This window comes from Tympanuchus pallidicinctus, unplaced genomic scaffold, assembly GCF_026119805.1.
Source record: "Tympanuchus pallidicinctus isolate F22 unplaced genomic scaffold, pur_lepc_1.0 scaffold3, whole genome shotgun sequence".
NCBI classification, from domain to species: Eukaryota; Metazoa; Chordata; class Aves; order Galliformes; family Phasianidae; genus Tympanuchus; species Tympanuchus pallidicinctus.
The window spans coordinates 23,545,631-23,563,963 of NW_026294747.1; the positions used below are offsets into that span (position 1 = coordinate 23,545,631).

At 46.9% G+C, this 18,333-nt stretch overlaps 1 protein-coding gene and 1 long non-coding RNA gene across 2 annotated transcripts; one reads left to right on the forward strand and one right to left on the reverse strand.

The window, feature by feature from the left end:
• The first annotated feature begins 4,682 nt into the window (after window positions 1–4,682).
• LOC128086555 (uncharacterized) lies at window positions 4,683–6,413 on the forward strand. Its single transcript, XR_008209413.1, has 3 exons — window positions 4,683–5,039; window positions 5,427–5,482; window positions 6,359–6,413. It is a non-coding gene; the product is annotated as an uncharacterized LOC128086555 (long non-coding RNA).
• On the reverse strand, window positions 5,510–12,537 carry RHOV (ras homolog family member V). The gene is made up of 3 exons (XM_052695339.1): window positions 12,169–12,537; window positions 9,072–9,130; window positions 5,510–8,816 (listed from the first exon to the last, which is right to left on the reverse strand). The coding sequence occupies exons 1-3, from the start codon at window positions 12,362–12,364 to the stop codon at window positions 8,376–8,378; spliced, it is 696 nt and encodes a 231-aa protein (XP_052551299.1). The 5' UTR covers window positions 12,365–12,537; the 3' UTR covers window positions 5,510–8,375.
• Between the last annotated feature and the right edge of the window lie 5,796 nt (window positions 12,538–18,333).

An 18,333-nucleotide genomic window follows, 5' to 3' on the forward strand; every position in this document is an offset into this window, starting at 1 on the left:
TCGCTTCATTTTCCTGCCTTCCCTTTGTATTGAGACTCGTGGCCTTTCTGCTCTCAGCAGGATGTAAACAACTCTGGGCCATGACCCACCACGTGGCCAGGCCCTGGCATCTCAGAGTGTTCACCATGCCGCTTCTGCTGCAGCCTGGCAGTCAGTGACCAACATTATGACTGGGCAGCCCCCTGCAGCCAGAGCCGTATCTACGTAGCAGAGAAATGCTTTGTTTAAACCAGTCATTCTCTATTCAGTCAGCACTGATGAGACAAGGTTCACCCCAGCTGTGGTCACCTGGAGAGGCCATAAAACTTTCTGAATTATATTATCCCTTAATGACTGCCATGTATTTGCTGAGACATGGTTTATTTTCAGTCAATTGCTTCCTTCCCAGCACAAACCCAGAATAGAAGCCCAGTGTATTTGCACCCTGAAGCCAAAGCTACAGGCAGCACCTTCAAATTATCACTAAATAACATAAATCTATCCTGGCTGGTGGACTGCTGGGAGGGGAAGAGGAAAAAGAGAGAAGCAGTGGCATCTAGGCTCAGAGTGGCATCTCCCTCAGAGGGAGGGGTGGCTCATTTCTTCTCATCAAGAACATGGGAATCCTGGAGATGTCCAAGTCAGAAGTGGTCAGTGTGGTTGGGTTGCTCCAGGGTTCATCCACACTGACTGCCAAGAATGGATCTGTGGTCCATCAGCTCTGTTTGCACTACATGAGATGCTCACCAAAACAGTACTGTTTCATCCTAAAATTCATTGGAAAAAGCACATCTAAAAAAAAAAAGTGAAACTGCCTGGCCAGAACCAGCTTGTAACCTTATTCTCAGTTTCATAAGGTGAGATGAAAAGACAGGGATGTGAAATACATGGACTGGGTAGTAGCTGGGGCTTGCTCCATGCCTAGACAGTTTCCCAAGTGCAGAATGACCAAAGGCGCTGAGGTCTTAGGGCAAAAGGGATGTTTGGAAGAACCTCACAGGGGGAAGTGATTTTGCTGTGAGTCACCCTCAGCTCAGGTCTGATATCCCTGCCTAAAGATGAAGAGGTAATCGTCTCTGATTAATGCTGGCAAATCTCTGTGAACTTCAGTGAGGATATGAAAGGACTGACATGTCTTTTTGAGATGGGGGTAAGATAGAGTACAGCCAAGTGTGGGAAGAAAATTAAGCTGAGATGTAGTTTTTAATTACCAATAAAGCCATGCTCTAGGACAGAGGGTTGAGAGCTGGACTTGGTCTCTTCCTACTGTTCCTACTTCCTACAGCTAATGCTTACTGTGGAGTTGAATTTGTAATATTGGAATGTTCATGCTGGCCCCTCTTCCCTTCTGTAATTATTTAGACCACAGCTGTGGCCAAAGACTTCCAGTGGGTGCCAGTAAAATGCTGAAGGGCAGCATAAGTGCAGAAGCAAGCTGTCCCTTCACCAGCTGATCACCCAGATGAGGAGCAAGGGAGGATGGGCTCTGGACTGTACTGTTCCCTGCTCAGAACATTTCCTGTTTTCCAGAACATGCAATTTCAGGTTTCCTTCACCACCTCTGAAGGTTGGAGATGTTTGCTTTAAATGAATTCTGTGTTTCCTCCTTGATTACCTGAACCCAAGAACTGGAGCTGTGATCACAGTGTTTGGTTTCCCAGATCTACTGAATTCATGAAAGACAATTATGGATGGTCAATGTCTGGACACATCTCAGGCCTCTAGTCTCATTTTGAGAAATGCGAGGAGAAATGCTGTGATCTTCCTGGCAATAACTCTTCATGTGCTTTGGCACCCCATTAGGCCAGTTAATAAACCTATCACATGCCATGGAGGGGAGGCAGCTCCCTTGTTCAACTGGAAGAGAGAAAGTTATTTGTCCAAAGCCATGGAAGGGAATGATGTTAAAGCCTGAGTTAGCACTTCCAAATTTCTGATGACTAAAAGCAGTTTTAGACTTTTCCTCTCTCCCAGCACTTACCACAGTGCTTTTATAATCTGAAAAGAGATGCTTGAAGACAGGGAACAGACCCATAGCAAGGAAAGACAGGAGCTCTGTTCCCCTGTTCTTACCGGTACTCTAGGGCAAATAACCAGATGTTTCAAGATGCTCCTTCCAGGCATAGGTGTATTTTACTGGTTAGCACATAATCCCTGTATTTCAGGCTTAGCATCTTTTGACAGGAGTCTTGCACATTTAAGATTTTTCAGTTACACACTGATAACTCGTTATTCTACAAATCTATTTGGCTTACAGAAAAGAAAAACCCTACAGAAGATATCACAGCATAACACATCCTCACTTCCCCTCCCTTCAAGATTACACGCTGCTGCCCAGATAATATTCCAGGGTGGATGGCATCTTTCATCTGCTCCATCTTATTAAAACCCCCTAGCACAGGGCATGAATATTCACGGGCACTATATATAGCACTGTGCATGTTAGTACCCACGGCTGGGAGCACAGCTTGGGTACCCACACTACGATCTGGACGTTTGGGTGTTTGTAGGGCCTTTTTCTCTGTGGCCACCCAGGCTCTCGCTGGTGGTGGCCCCAGCGCGGTGCGAGGACTCTGCTGCTGTGCTCTCCTGGCAGGGATTGCACAGGGTTTCAAAGCTTCGCTCCAGTGTGGTTATTAAAGGCTTTTGTTTATCTTGTGAAATCTGCTCTGTGAATGCTGACACCGGCTGAAGTGCTGGGAGAGTTTCCCCGGCTCTTCCTCTCGCTGTCTCTCACGGGTCTATTCCCATGAAAACGATCTCAGGTGTGCGGTGCGTCATCATCCTACCCCGGGCGCTTTCTGCCTTACTGGCAGGGAAGATGAATGCGCACTTTCTGAAGCTCTGCCCATGCCCCGGTGCTCCTCCTGCTTCCAGCCCGCTGCAGGGACCCGGGGCTCCCAGCAGGAGAACAGCCCATGCTGGGCAATACTGCCTCGAGCTCATCTGTGCTGCTCAAGCAGCATTTTCCCAGCCTCTCTCCTGTCTCACCCCGCAGGGACCCAACCTCTGCCAGGTGAGCAGAGTCCTCTCACGACGGGCCCTGCTGCAGCATATGCTGCCAGATAGGAAAGCAACACAGGCTCCAGGGGTGGGGGTCTCAACATGGCAAAGCTCACACAGTGACAACACCATGGTGGTAGTCCTTAGCCCACAGCTTCCTTCTGCCCAGCCTGGTTCTGCTCACGGCTGAGGAGCGGATCCACCATGCCAGCAGCCACATGACCTGCAAGACACCCACATGAGGGGCATGCTGCAAGAATGGGATTCAGCAGCCCCACTTGCCCCATCCCTCCTCCTCTGCAGGGCCACAGAGGTGCCTCCACAGCAGGCTGTGCTGTCCCAGCAATGGCCCTGGCCTTGCAGGATGCCTCCTGCCACCAGCCACTCACTGGAGGGGCAGTGGGCATACAGCCTCAGCCTGGCTCCTCCGTGCAGTGCTGCCCTCCACGCCGCAGGCCTGTGGGAGGTTGCAGCAGAACCTGGCTCGCTTTCTGAGAAAACAAGGAAAGAGAGATTTACCCTAAGCCCTGGGAAGCCCATGTATTTTCATTGTATTTTAATTTAAAGCGATTGTCTGCCCCGCCCAAGATTATCTCATGGGAAAGAAAAGCCTGGCTCAGTGACTCGTGGTGAAACTTGTCCCCGAGCCAGATTTCCCACACCTGATGTTCCTCTGCAGCAGCAGAAACCGGTGTATTTCAGTTCACAACACAGCCCCAGGGGCAGTGCTGGGGGTGAGGGGACGGAGGGGGAGGATGGGACCCACATCTCCTCCTGCTCTCCCAGAACAAGTCAGGCAAGTTTGGGTGCTGAGTGGCTGGGTCCCAGAGCTGGAAAGGGCACGGTGTCACCCTGGGAATGGGCATCACGTGGTACCGCAGCCAAGGGAACCTGTCTCAGGGATACGTTGAAACATACCCTGCTCTCTTGTGCAATAGGTCTTTGCAAGTACAATGCCGTATTTATATGGTGGGAACGGAGAGCCCAGGGCTGGACTCAGCAGATGCGTGAGTAAGCAGCTTCCAGGAGGCCCAGGTGCCGGCTGGGCCAGCCCTGTGATTCCTCCTTAGGGAGCAGATGCATGCAGAGAGCTGGGGCTTGAGCAGCGTTTCCCAGCACAGGGGGGGTTCAGCTTAGGAGCTGTCTGATCAAAAATGAGCTGTTTCTTTGTGTATAAACACTCTATCACCTGGATGCACCAAAGCTTGGCTCTGAGAGAGGCAACAACGCAAAGGAGAGCCAAGATCTGTAAGCAGCACAAGCAGACCAAAGACAGGTGGAAAAAGTCAAATTGGCCCCTGCTTTCAAAATGGAAATGATTGCTTCAAGTGTAATCCATCAGACAACTTGATGAAAAAGCTAGTTAGCACCTGAAGTACATTTAAAAAGGTGGTAAAGCTGTTAACACAGTCATACCCCTCTCAGGAAAGGGGGAGGGTGTAATGTTCTTGTGATTGCATTTCAGCAGGGCTCCTGGCCCTGACTGCCCCCACAACTGGGCTCATTTCAGCTCCTGATCAGAAATCAGCCTGTTCTTTCATAGTAAGTAGGGTGTAACCTAGAGGGCTTCAAGCTCTCCTGAAGGGACCTTTGAGACTTGCCCTTCTGGCTCTGGGAAGGAGGCTGTGTTGAGTCAGATGAAACTTGGTATTATTTTGGGGATTAATTCCCTGTCAGGGTTTAGTGGAAGCTCGGGAAAGCATTGCCAGCTGGGATCTTGGCACAGCTGGGCCTGTTTAGGGTGTGCTCATACAGAGGAAAGAGAAGAAAGGCCCCAGTCTTCTTCACATCTCTCCCATCACTAGTACCAGAGCTCTATTGGAGCTTCGTGCAGAATTACATGACGTAGTGTTTGCCTGTGCTGAAGTTGTGTTGGCTACACCAGTAGGAACTCTCTGATGAGTTACTCTGTTGGATGCCGAAGCTTGCAGATCAGGATCTGAGTCAGAAACCAAAGTAAGAAGGATACTAAGAACTTCTACTCTACATGCACTATTTTGGCACTTGATGCTGATCACAGTTCAATCAGATTGAATAAAAGTCCCTTCTTGTCTCAGGTAAGTGACACTTGTATGGAATCACACTTGTCTATCAATGGGCTTGGCTAGCTTAATTCAGCCTGGTGGGGTGGTTTTGTATTAGCAACCGTCTCCCAGGAACTATGCTGTGCTCTCAGCATCATCTGAAAATACAAGTTGGTCAAGCAAGCACTGCGACACAGAAACAAGCCTGAGCCTTACCAGAGCTCTCTTTGTCCCAGCAAAGCCACCTGGGGCTCCATTTAATGAGATAGCCCAGCTCCTGGGAGGGGTGATGGTGAGGCTGAGTTCACAGGTTTCAGCGAGTTTTAGTGTGCTTATTGTGCACATGACAGGATATGGCTCAGTGGAGTGACTCATTCCGTGAGAAGTTAATTCACACTTCCCTGCTGTTTCCATTCGCAGGTCTTTCTGGGAGCTTGAGTGCTGGGAAGCTGCAAAGCTGGCTCTTCTTATCAGCAGTAATTCCCTGTTCCCTTCCAGTTTCTGCATTTGGTGTGCTCATTGCCTGTGCTCCACCATGTTTTGTTGTTTTGTTTTTTTTTTTTAATCTGAGCCCCAAATGCAGACAGATAAAAGCCCTCCATAGTCCTGTGTGTGAACTTTTAGGATAGAGTTTTGATGTTGTAGAAGCAAACTTTTCAGCATTTCATTAAGCACTTGCTAGTGTTTAACTACCAAATTTAAGTGAGTTCAGTGGCAAAATTACCTACCAGCCTAATGACAGAGCAGCAAGCTGTTATTAGGTCTCCAAACACAAGTTCCATTTGGGCTTGTCTGAGGCCCTCCAGACCAGTCCCTGGCTGATGGCTTAAGGAGGGGCACCAGGAGCATTGCAAACTCATTGTTTGTCCTTTCAGCAGCCTCCATCCTGAGCAGCTGCTGAGGGAGGGGAACATTATCTGAGGCCACAGGAGGATCTTCAAGGCTTTCAGTGATTGGAGGGGGAGGGATTTTTACTCCTGTTGAGTCCTAACTTTACAAGGGAGAAATGAGGCAATTCCCCTCTTACCTTACTGTCAGTAAAATGGAATACCTCCTCCACTATCTATAATCCAAGCTTACTTTGCTCTGACAAAATGATGAATGCCAACTGCAGACATTTAAAAAAAAAAAAAAAATTTATTTGAACAAATATTTGACACAATCACAGAGGAAGAAAGCAGCTCTCAGTACAGTTTCTTTTCCAGAATGAAAGAATCCCTGTTTATACCAAGCTACTGCAGGACAATGTTTGCTCTCCCCAGCATGGGGCAAGGCTACTGTTCTTTGTACCTGTGGATTTGCTCTGTACAAGGACAGTGCAGCAGGTCACATCTGAATCCTTGCTTTCACAGGTTAAAGAAATGCATAAAGACCCAACAGACAAACTGAAGTCATAATATAACAAAGGTGCCTGTACAGGTAAGAAACACTGGGATATATGGTGAGAGCTTTGTTCAATACATGGTATGCTGTCTAGAGATGTGTAGCATGCCTCACTTCTAGCGACTGCCTTTTTACTCTCCATCTCTGTGGATCCCTCACTGGACCTGGACAGCATTTTGGTTGGGGGAGTCCTGTCAACTCACAACTCATTCTGGCACACTAGTCTGTTGAGGTCTCAAAGCCCTACCCAACAAGCAGCTCTATGGCTGAAAGAAGACTTGCCCATCTCATTCAGACCACTGATAATAGCATCCTCATGTCATGTCCTGGGGACTACGTGAGCTGTACCACAAAGAGAGATGTTTGCAGGCATTTGGATCTAGAGCCACACTGGATTGTATGTACTTATTTTTGTACAAGCCCACTGGCCCAATTACACATTCTTTCAGCACAAGGCAAACATTCCCAGCTATATCCCCAAACATCACATTATTTCAGAGCATTCCCAAAGTGATGGATAATGTCTAGATGCAGAGAACCCCAAGTATTGAAAGCATTGCTTGACAGATCTGTCATACTTTGCTATACAAGCCAGAATAAAATGTCTGTGAGAAAAGTTTTAGAAGTTAATGCAAGTTCTGCAATAAAGTATGAGTAGACTCACTAGTAAATGAATCCCCCGAGAAACAGGGGAGTGGGCAACGAAGCAAACATAGCAAATATCTGTCTCTGACAGGAACTTCATGAGTTTCCTTTGCTTTTAGTTTCAGCAGATCAAGCTGTGATCCTTGAGAAAGGAAAGCACAACAGAAAGAAGCCCTGAGCCCTCCATTCCTGTTCAGCAACCTCAGGAAGGACAGCATGAGGTAATTGCTATTCTCCTGTCTAGGTTTGAAACAGAGGATTTTACTGGCCAAGAGGAACTCTCTCTCTACAGACCCTTCCTTTTTGATTCAGAATTTAAAGTATGGACAACATTACGCTCAAATTGACGTCACTAGTCCCTAAATGACTCACCGATTAAGTAGAATCACAACTTTCATTTAACGCTGTTCCTTCTTTCCTTATTCATTTTCCCTTCTTTCACCTCTTCTTCCCTTTTATTCCCTTGCTTTTCTACCTTCTCTCCTTTTCTTTTCTAACGTACGCTGACTTTCCATCCACATTTCACCTCTTGGCAGCGTTACAAACCTTTCACTGACACAGTTTGCCCTCTGCTAGGCAGACAGAGCCACCCTTGGCTGCTCCTCACCTATTCTTTCTCTCTGATCACTACACAAAGGCCTTTCATAACAGGTCCCCAAGTTCATGACCCCCTCTTCAGATGGGGCTACAGCACTGGCACTCAGTGGAGTCCAGTTCTTTTCAAAGAACATTTTGCTTAAAGAATCAATGCAGCTTCCAATGCATGTTCTCTTCAGCTGGCTAATGGCCTTTATTTAGGAAAAACCTTCTCAAGGGCACTCTGAATACAGGGCTTTTAAGAAAGAGTGCAGCTTTTTTTCCCAGCCAAGTGGCATCTAGCTATTTGGAAAAGCAGAATCAGAGGAGAAACACAAGCCTTGCTTTACAGTCTCAGCAGCCTGTGTTTGACCACACTGCAGTCACCCATAGCTGTCCCTGCCCTCCTCATTCTGTCAGGACTCTGGAAGCCTGTTAGTTTCAGACAGAAAAATGGCCATTTTGATCAATGTAAGGAACATGCCTGTTCTGCAGTACTAAGTTTTGATATAGGCTCCTATATTAGCCTGGGACACAACAGGCGTGTCCATCAGGTACTTAGAGCTGCCTGGACCGTTCCAAATCCCAGCACAACAGTTCACGTTTCCCAGGCATCAGATGCTGTAACCCAGCAAGAGCCAGGTTTCCAAGCCCAGCAGCTTATCATACCCTCCTCACTGGGGCCACAGGAGCAGTCACTCCAAGAAGGTGTGGAGCAATACTGGCATCACGTGTTTCTTTTGTCTCCTCTTCCCAAGCACAATTTCAGACAAAGCAGAAGAACTTCTTCCAGCGGCACTTGGAGAGAGTTTTGATGCCTTTGGCTGTCATCTTCTTTTCCTGACGTGCTTTATGCTCAACACCGCTGACAATGGCCATGTCAAACACTTCTTTGAGGTTCTTCTGGGTCAGTGCTGAGCACTCCAGGTAGGCTTCAGCCCGGATTTTGTCTGCTAGACCTTCTGCCTGAGGCCGGGGCACGGGCTTCACATGGTAGCGATCCAGGCTGATGAGGACATTGACATCATCCCGCAAGTCTGCCTGTGTCCCCACTAGGAGCACTGGAGCCCGGGGGTTGTGAGTTCGTATCTCAGGGATCCATTTCTCTGTAATGTTTTGGAAGGAGCTTGGATTTACCACACTGAAGCAGACAAGGAAGACGTCAGTGTCTGGGTAGCAAAGTGAGCGCAAACAGTCAAAATCCTCCTGTAGAGAATGGAGAGGGGGAAAAAAAAAATCTTCACTGGACTGAACATGAGAGTTCTAAGAGCACGATGCTGCAGTGACATTTTCACACGTTAACTAGGACATTCACCAGTCTGTGTCTGCCATGTCAGCGAATGGCTGACACTGTGCTAGCAAATCTCCTTCCTTTCCAGTTAAATACTGCCTTCCACAAAAACCTGCAAATGGACCCTGTCCCACAGGACCGGAGCTGATCGTTCCTTTGACAGAGCTTACCTGGCCAGCAGTGTCCCACAGCTGGATCCGCACTGGAGCTCCATCCACCAGGACCTGCACTGTAACAGAAAGAGAATAAGGATGAGACCACAGAAGTCTTCAGCACATGCGCATACTTTTTTTCTTTTTTCCCCTTGGAGTACTTCGTTTTGTATCCTGCTAAAGAGACCTCTGAAGTCACTGAAGTCACTTCAGCCTGTCCTTGCTGTTGAGCATCCCCACAGACCTCACTAAAACAGCTGAAGTTTGCATTGGAAACAGTATGAGACATGCTATGGATGTCCTGATTTGGTTATCCCTCAGGTGCTTTGAACTGTTTTCCAGTATTCTCAAAGAATCGTTCCATATTACTGAAGAAGTCTTTCTTAGGAAGAAGAGACCTTAAACAAACAGTGCCCTGAAAACAATCTGTTGTTCTTCCACTCTCCAAGTGGAACAAACAGAACTTCAGCAACTTGTTCCCAGCTTCTTGGCTTAGGCAAGAAGCCCAAATCAGTCTTCGTTAAACGAACTATTGGTGATTTTCCCCATTTATTAAAAAACATATCTATTTCAGGAAGTGTCCCAGATAAGAAAAAGCAAATACCTAAAACCAACTTGGAAATAAAGAAGCTATGAAGGAAGCAGTGACGAGTGAAATCCCTTTCAGAGGCTATCCACACACTGAAAACTGCTGAGTTACAAATGTGAGGTCTGCTCCCATTTCACTCCCTAATCACAGTAAGCCTTCATGTGGTATCAGCTGACTCAGACTGAGGGCTGGCAGGACCTCTAATGGAAATCTGGAATGAAACTGTTAGATGTTTAAGTGCACAGACACCGCAGAGTCTGGCTGGGAACTGAGGAAAAGGAGAGAAAGATGCCAGAGGAACACGCAACCAATTAAAAGTCTTGACAATGTGGATGGGGATGTGCTCTGCTGAATGGAGGCAGACATCCTGTGCTAAAGTGACAATGGCTGGCACTTCACACTAGCTAGCTAAACCACTTCTTTGGGCCCAGGAGGAGGCTTTATTGTTGTTTTTTTTTTTCTGTTTTTTTTTTTGTTTTGTTTTCTTTTTTTCCCCTTTAATTAGAAAAAAAAAGACAAAAGACAGGAATAAAAAAAGATCGATCCTATTTCTAAGGTAATTAGCCAGGTGGCAAAAAGTGACAGAAACAACTGACCTGGAGAGCCTAATAGAATCTCTTGGAGAAGACCTCTCCTCCCTGGGAGCAGACTGGGGAGAAGGAGGGAGGCACAAAGCGTGAACTGAAACCGGGTGGGAGACAGCGAGTGAAAGAAAAATGAAGGGGTGGGTGAGTACACCACAGTGCCACTCCTCGCGGGATAGCTGAAAGTCATAGCTTCCTTGTGACTGGGAATCGGTTGGATCGTTACCATATCTTTGCCCCAGAGGAGGAAGAGAAACCTGTTCTTGATCAAAGAACCTGCTAGATGCTGACTTGATCTTCAAGGCACTGGGCATTTGCCTTTCTAGTATCTGGTTTCTTCTGCCTCCAAAGTGCGCTAAGAGAACAAATTAGCATCTCTGAAGGTTTTACAGCCTTCAGAAAAAAAAAAAAAAGAAAGAAAAAAAAAAAAGGCACCATGTATATTACCTGCTGCTCCAGTGCTTGCACAAGGATTTTTCGTACCTGCTGCAAGCTAAGCTACTCTAGCAACTCTGTGACAAGTCTCTACCTACCGCCCGCACCGGGTCCACACCCCGGGGATCACGGCACAACAGCAGAGGGGCCTGCAGAACAGGATAGCCTGGTGGGGAAAGGTCAGCGGGTATGTGCTGCACTCAGCACTGCTGTGCCTGGCAGTGCACCCAGCCGCAGGCAGTGCCCGGGTGGTGGAGCTGCATCCCGCTCCTGGTGCTATTTCCCCTGATAATGCAGCACTTTCTCCTATCTCATTGACTTCTTTAGCTCCTACTGGCCTTACTGTCCATTGGCCAGAAGTTGGGTTAGGATGTGCCACTCACCTCTGCTGGAAGTTTCAGGTGCAAGCATTCCCAAAGATGAGGAAATCGGGCTGAAATTTCTGATTTGGGTCCTAAACTGTCCTTTGTGAACCCAGGAAGGTACTTTTTTCAAGCTTATCCAACTTAACAGTGGGAAGGGAAATTCCTCAATTCTCCCTGTTTGGCTTTGCCCTTCTCCCAAGATGAAACCAGACTTTAAAGAAAAATCTTTAATGATATTTTGGGTTTATATGGTGCTATGCACCTCTGGAAGGCAGGCTTGGTAGCTTGACGTTCAGAGTGGGGCTAACCCTCTGCCCAGCTCTCCTCAAACTACTTGCTGCTAGGAAAGAAGTCTTGGAATCCACACTCATCTCCACCTTTCTTGATCATTTTCCTATGAACTTGCCCTTTCAGAAAGTTCAGTTCAGTTGGAGGCTCCTGACCCTCACAACTTAGCACAAACCGAACAGATGAGCTTGAGGAGAGCGGAGAGAGCAGGAACCTTCTCATGGAGGACTTGAGGGCTCTTGCAACTGTTCCCAAGGGACTGCAGGACCCCAAACAGCAACAGCGTTGTTGCTCAAATTGGCAATTCTTAGTGCAACTGAGAAGATAGTCAGACAAAGAAAACGATCCCTGTGAGAGCCCATGAGACTATGACACACCAAAAGTCTAATTCCTGGTCTGACCTGAGCCCATCTCTGATCTACCTATCTGCACCATCACATACTGCTGTGTTTCTTCAGATCTGATGACAATCAGCAATCTTTCCAAGGGTTTTTTTTTTTATTTTTATTTTTCTGGGCTTTGTACAAGAAGTTGGAGCCCAAAAAAAGGAGCGGTGGAAACAAGCACCAAGACAGCATTTACAAAAGTAGGAAAACTAATGAGAGCTCATCAGATGACAGAGAAGGCTTTTTAGACAGACTTATACAGCCCTTCAATTTTTTTGCGACCTCTGCTCCAGGCTCACTTCAACGACCGTGAGGGGAAAGGCGTGGTTTTGCTGAACATCAGTTGAAGACAGCAAGCCTGCAGTTCAATGCTGTGATACCCCTGAAGCTAACAAACCAAACAGGAACGAAAGCCCCTTCTCCTTCCCCATACAGCCACCCCGCAAGGCCGTGTGGGTGGGCACGTACCTGAGAAGGTGTCGAGGGCGGTGGGCTGGTACTCGTCGGGGTACCCGTTGGTGGTGTAGCTGACGACGAGGCTGGTCTTGCCCACGGCCCCATCGCCCACCAGCACGCACTTGATGCCCAGCTCGGGGCCGCTGCCCCGGGGCGGGCTGTGTCTGCGCAGGGCCGGCGCGTAGTCCAGCAGCTCCTGAGGAGGCATGGCTGCAGCGCGGGCTCAGCGGGGGTTGCGGCACTGCGGGGCCGCTGCCATGCCCGGCCGGCTGCGCTGCTACCGAACGGGGCCACCCTTCCCGGCCCGCCTCAGCCCGATCCTCATGGATACACCTGCCGCCCGCAGCCCAAAACCGGCCCTCATTTCCATAGGCCCGCCCCGGACCGCCCCGATCCGCCTCTCCGGGCCGGGCCGGCCGCCCCGCGCTGCTGCCTGCGCTCCCTGGGCCGGTGGAGATGGAGCTGCGGTGCTGGTGGTCAGCGTGGAGAAGTCAGCGGAAGGGAATGGCAGAAACACGTCGCCACGTCGCGAACAGAAGTGGCCGCACCATCAGAGCGACGGCTGCACCGCCGTGTTACATCGCTAAGCAACAGAAAGCACTGCGAGGGAAGCGCTGCTGCATGCACTGCTTGTATTGCGACATCAGCCCTGAAAGTGGAGCTGTCTCCTGGTGGAGGAGCAAAACTCGAGCTGGCAATAGATGCCGCCATGTCCTTACACGATGTCCTTCACCACATGCACAAGGGGAGAGCTGCCTGCACCCGGCAAGGAACCGCAGATGAGCAGCTCCCCAGCTTGAGTCTCACTGCACTGTGCACCACAGCGAGCAGCTACCCAGGTATTACATGTCTTAATGCTGGGCTTGATAAGGGGTTCTTAAACTAGGCACAGTCTAACATGCTTTTTCCTTCCCGTGGTTGGTAGAGGAGCTCAGCAGCTCCTCCAGTTGAAGAGACCTGGCTGATGCCACCCTCCAAATGTGCACCTTTTGCAGACAATCCACAACTCCCTGAAATAGCACTGAGCAGGAGGCTCTCTCTGCAGTTTCCTTCAGCAGTTTCTTCCATCTCCCTGCTATGCATTTTTACCAGCACATCCTTGAATTTCTATAGGTACAACAACAGGGGCAGTATTGCAAGCAAGGCAGCTGCTAAAATATGTGCCCAGGTCGTGCTGCAGCGGGCAGCTGCTTATTCTAGTGACTGGATTGCAGAAGAGCCTCTCCCAGTGCCGAGCTCTTTGGTGTCAGTTCAGTGGGTGAACGCAGAATGTCCTCAACAGCCTCATAAGGCACAGGGCCAGGCTGTATTCCCTGCATAACACACAGATAGGGCAAGCAGGAGGACACGCAGCCCTGCAGCCAGGACAGGCAGCACAGCACACGAAGGTCACGCAGCGCATGTGCCAAACACGGGTGACATTATGTGAACTATGGCATTTCCATTCAATCGGAATAAACAAATGTAAATGAGGGATTATGCACCAAGTTATTCACGGCTAGCAAGTGCCAGCAGTAGCAGAGGGGTGAGATGAAAAGATGTCAGCAGCTTCAGATTCTTACTGGGTTTTCACTTGGGAATAGATATCTGCTGGTATGACGCACATATTGCCCTGCTCCAGTGACTGAATCCCTTTTTCTTTTGCTCCCTTCCTAAAAGATCTTACTGTGTTTTCTCTCCTTTGCTGTTTCTGACAGCCGTTGGTTAACATGCACTTAACTTGTGGATGAGCTTAAGTGATTTTTAATCTATATTTAAACTAAGCGATTAAGTAACAGGGCAGCTCCCACGGGTTCCTTTCTCAGGACTTGCCTTGCTCCTGACGTCTAACAGAAGACACAGATTTAGTTTCACAACGCAGCAAGGAATCACGCAGTAGGAGTCACACATTCTGATTCTGCAAGATTTGGGTACAAACTAGTTTTGCAGTGAAAGTCTATCCCATTCCTCGAGCTGCTGGAGGGCCAAAAGTAGAGATGGGCTGTGCACAGAAAGCAGCACGCCATCAGTTTTTGCCTGAATGCAACACATACAGTCTCCAAGGCTACGTTTGGCCTCTCTCCCAGGAATTATAATTAGTACCAATTATGATGGTATTCCTCATGATGGGAATACCCGTCTAAGGGAATGAGGTGTAGAAAATCACATTTTTCTAGGCAGACCAAGTACAGAGTTCATATATTGTTGGTATTCAGCCTCTGTTCAACTGGGCTGCGCTACCACTGGTAGCTTCTGCTTAACTCAAACAGAAAAGCAATGGGAACTCCATTAGAGTACACAAAAATGATTTACAGTGGAAATTCAACTTATATAGGCAGTGTGGTTGTCACCACTGAAGAAAGTTTATACAGCTGCACAAAGTCTTATTATTAAAAAACAAAAAACCCTCAAAACACAATGGAGTTATTTGGAGGAAGGCACTTGCTTCTCTGCACATTGTTGTTCATACAGAGGATCACAGAATCATTAAGGTTGGAAAAGACTCTTAAAATCATCAAGTCCAACTGTCAACACAACCCCACTAATCACGTCCCTCAGTGTCACATCTACCTGCTTCTGGAATACCTCCAGAGATGGTGACACCACCACCTTACTGGGCAATCCATTCCAGTGCCTCACCACTCTTTCTGACAAGAAGTTCTTCCTAATATCCAACCTGAACTTCCTCTGGCACAACTTAAGACCATTACCCCCCATCCTATCAAATTACAGCCACCTTGCTCACTTGAAGCTGTGGCAGGAAAGGTCTGACTATGGGCTGAGTTAAAAAAAACCAAACTGAACCACTTTGGATGAAAAGGGGAATAGGAAATGAGGGCTCATCTCTCATGGTGGGGGTAAACCTATAGGACAGCACAAACTATTCCATGTAATTTCCCCTCTAAAGTGCAGGGTTACCATCCTGGGAATTTTGTGGTCTCGACTTTCACTGGGGAGCAGTGAGCCTCAGATATCATGGTATTCTGCCTCCCTTGTGTTCATCTCATTTGTAACTTTGCAATTATGTGTGGCCACAGAACAGCACAGACAGGGAGCCTTCTGCACACCCTGCTCAGATTGCCTCAGAAATAACACTACATGTTGTGGGAAATGTCAGACCTCTGTTTTAAAAACAAAGGGGGTTTTAAAAACAGCAGGGCTTCCTCCTTACCAAGAGAGAGAAATGTATGCTGGTCGATCTTGGCATGGCCACTGGGTGCTGAGCAAACCTGCTGCTTTACCTGCATTTGTACAACTGTATATCAACACACTCCCTTTGCAAACGATGCACTTGGATCGCATTTCTGAATCCTTTCATAGTACTGTGTGTGTGGGGAAGCACCAAACAATAAGGAAGGGGAGGTGATGAAAACAGGGAAACAACACGGGCATGCAGCAGGGCAGGGTGGGTGTGGATCTGGATTAGGAGAGGGGCTAGAGGGGAGTGCAGGTGCCAGAGCAAACAGGATCATGGGACGCCATGGGAAATGCTGAAGAAGTCAAACATAGCCACTGCCAGCAAGCCGCTTTCATAATCCTGAACAGGGAGACAGCTAATGCTGAGTCACAGGGCATTTTGTCATGCACCTGAGTTACATCCTCCCTGGGAAAAATAAAGTGTAATTACAACTTAAAAGCAGTGACAGACAAAAAGGTAGAGAAGAGCCTGCTCTGGTTTTCCCTAGCATGCACCTTGTCTAGCCACTGCAACCTGCAGGAAGTGATGTCAAATGCATTTTCCATATCATTTTCTTACAGCCTTACAGAGCCACAAAGCACAACCCAGGAGCACACAGGGCTTCTGTTATTCACAGAAAAATTACCACATCTGAAGTAAAAGGAAGAAAGGTCATAATATTTGCTTTCCCATACAGATTTCTTGACTGATAGTAACTCCTTAGTTTCTGAATCCACAGCAATAAAAATACTTCACAATTTTACGGCAGTCAATGCGTATTTCTGGTGTACATCAGAGATGTGTGATTTTGAAATGACTTTTAATAATAAAAAATTATGTGGAGAAGCAATGCAAGAACGCAGGTCCCTCTGCCCTGGCCTCTGAATGTCTTTCTTCCTCTTTGAAATTAAAAGCAATGCCATGGGAGATGCAGAAGGATGTTCTGGCTCATCTGTTCACTGCCATACTTGCTAAATGTGAGGGCAGACAGCTGCACCAATGGTATTATATTAGATTTTAAGATTACTGAATAATAAATTAAAACAAAATGGCAGTGCCACTAGGTTCAAAAGTATTAAGTGTTCCAAGGAAAGATTAAGCACCTGTATCTGTACTCAGCCCTTTCTCAAAGACAAATTATCTTCTATGCGACTTGCACAGAAAGGAGTGCTGCCTCTGTGATGTTCTATAAATAATTCAGAAGTATGTTGCCATCTGCTGGAGAAAGTACATCTTTCATTACACCAACTGATAAATGTGGGAAAGTGAGGGAGGTTTGAGACATCAAAAACCCTTTCTTGAAATCTGAAAAGAAACAGAATACTTCTGATTAAGGGTAAATTGGTAAATTAATCCAAGCTTATTTTAATTATGCCAATCAGTTAGACACCTTAAGAGAAAACACTTAACTGGAAGAAGTGAGGGAATTAGCATGTTTGTACTCTTTCTTCCTTGTATTTGTACGCTCATTTTTGCACTTAATGGGTTACACCTGTGGAGTTTCCATGAGGGCACTTGTTGTTGCTTTGGGAGAAGAACATGTGTTTGCTTATGGCTTTTATAAATGAGATTTATTTTTATGTTGACAACAGTTATGCAGTGTTCTATAGATAGTGAGATTAAGTGACGCCCAGTACCATATCCGCAGTGAAAATCAGTAGGGAAGTCCAGGGTTTAATTAAGATCATAATTGTGTTGCTAGGTAATCTCTGGGTCAATTCAAGTCATTTAGATCTCAGATGCATTTGTTACGCCCTTCCATCTTCCCAAAGCCACATCCTCCTGCCCTCTCTTCTGCACCAGCACATCATGGATCACATGGTCATCAGGTATGGGGCACTGAATGGCTCAATCTGCGAGCATACATGCATTAGTGCACATAGCATGGGCTGGGCAGGGCAGCCAGAAATGGCAGAGGTGGTGTCATGGGAGCACAAATTTAGACAAGCTCCCAGGAATCTGTTCCTCTCATATAGTACATTTATCCATGCCATTATCTAAAATTGGTCCTGAAAGGCAGTTGAAGAGGTTAGATGTTATACAGCATCTAAATGGTGACAGCTGTGTCCATAGCTTGGAGAAAATGTTAACCATTTGAGCTGGATCTGCTGTGAGTGTGAGCACAGCCATAGAAATAAGACCAGGGTTCGGTCTTCCAGTTGAAATGCATCATCAGAATTGCTTACTGAAATCTCTCCCACAAGTTCCCCTTATCAAGTTAATGCTACTACTACTACACACAAAACATAATCACTGTGATTCTCCACATACTCTTAGAGAATCAAAGAGCTGATAAATCCTTTGCCTGCAACCCTTGTTTCCCTACTCTTTTCAGAATGCAGTGCTAGGATACAGTTACTGAACATGTTTGTAAATTCATTAATTACAAATGATAGTGCAGAAGGATGGAGCAGACTTGTGGGACTGGATTAGCTTTGTGCTGAAGATTCATTTCCAAATAAGGTGAGGATCTGACTTCCAGTTTAACCACACCAAAATAGGACAAAGGTTTCTCATGAGGTATCAGTCCTAACTGAGGCTGGTATCTGCCAAAATGGGAAAGAAAATCTCTTCTACTTCTGGACCTGATCAAGAAAAAAAAGATTACAAAAATATGACCTGATGTACGCTTTGAATGGAAATACTCATTATAGCTGAATGCTGAGAAATTTGTGCACAAGTTTCAGTTAAGCCTAGTGACCAGTTACATTTTGAGATGGTTCATTTTCCCCTTATGTAAAAAACTTTTAGTTTCCTACTGCCAGAAGTGACTAAAAAGGGAAAATTATAAGCATCATTGTTTAAGGCAAGAGAGAAGACCTCACCTGAAATGAGATGTCAAACTGTATTCTACAGGAAAGGATGACTAGTGTGCTCCAGGAAACTGGAGGAGAAAGTCAACAAGATGTCGGTCTGGTAAATCTTGGGTTAGGTAAATCAGAGTGAAATCAAAGCTTTGACTTGACTTTTGCAATGGAAGTTAATGCCAAATGGGAGGATTATTTACTCTACAAGACAAT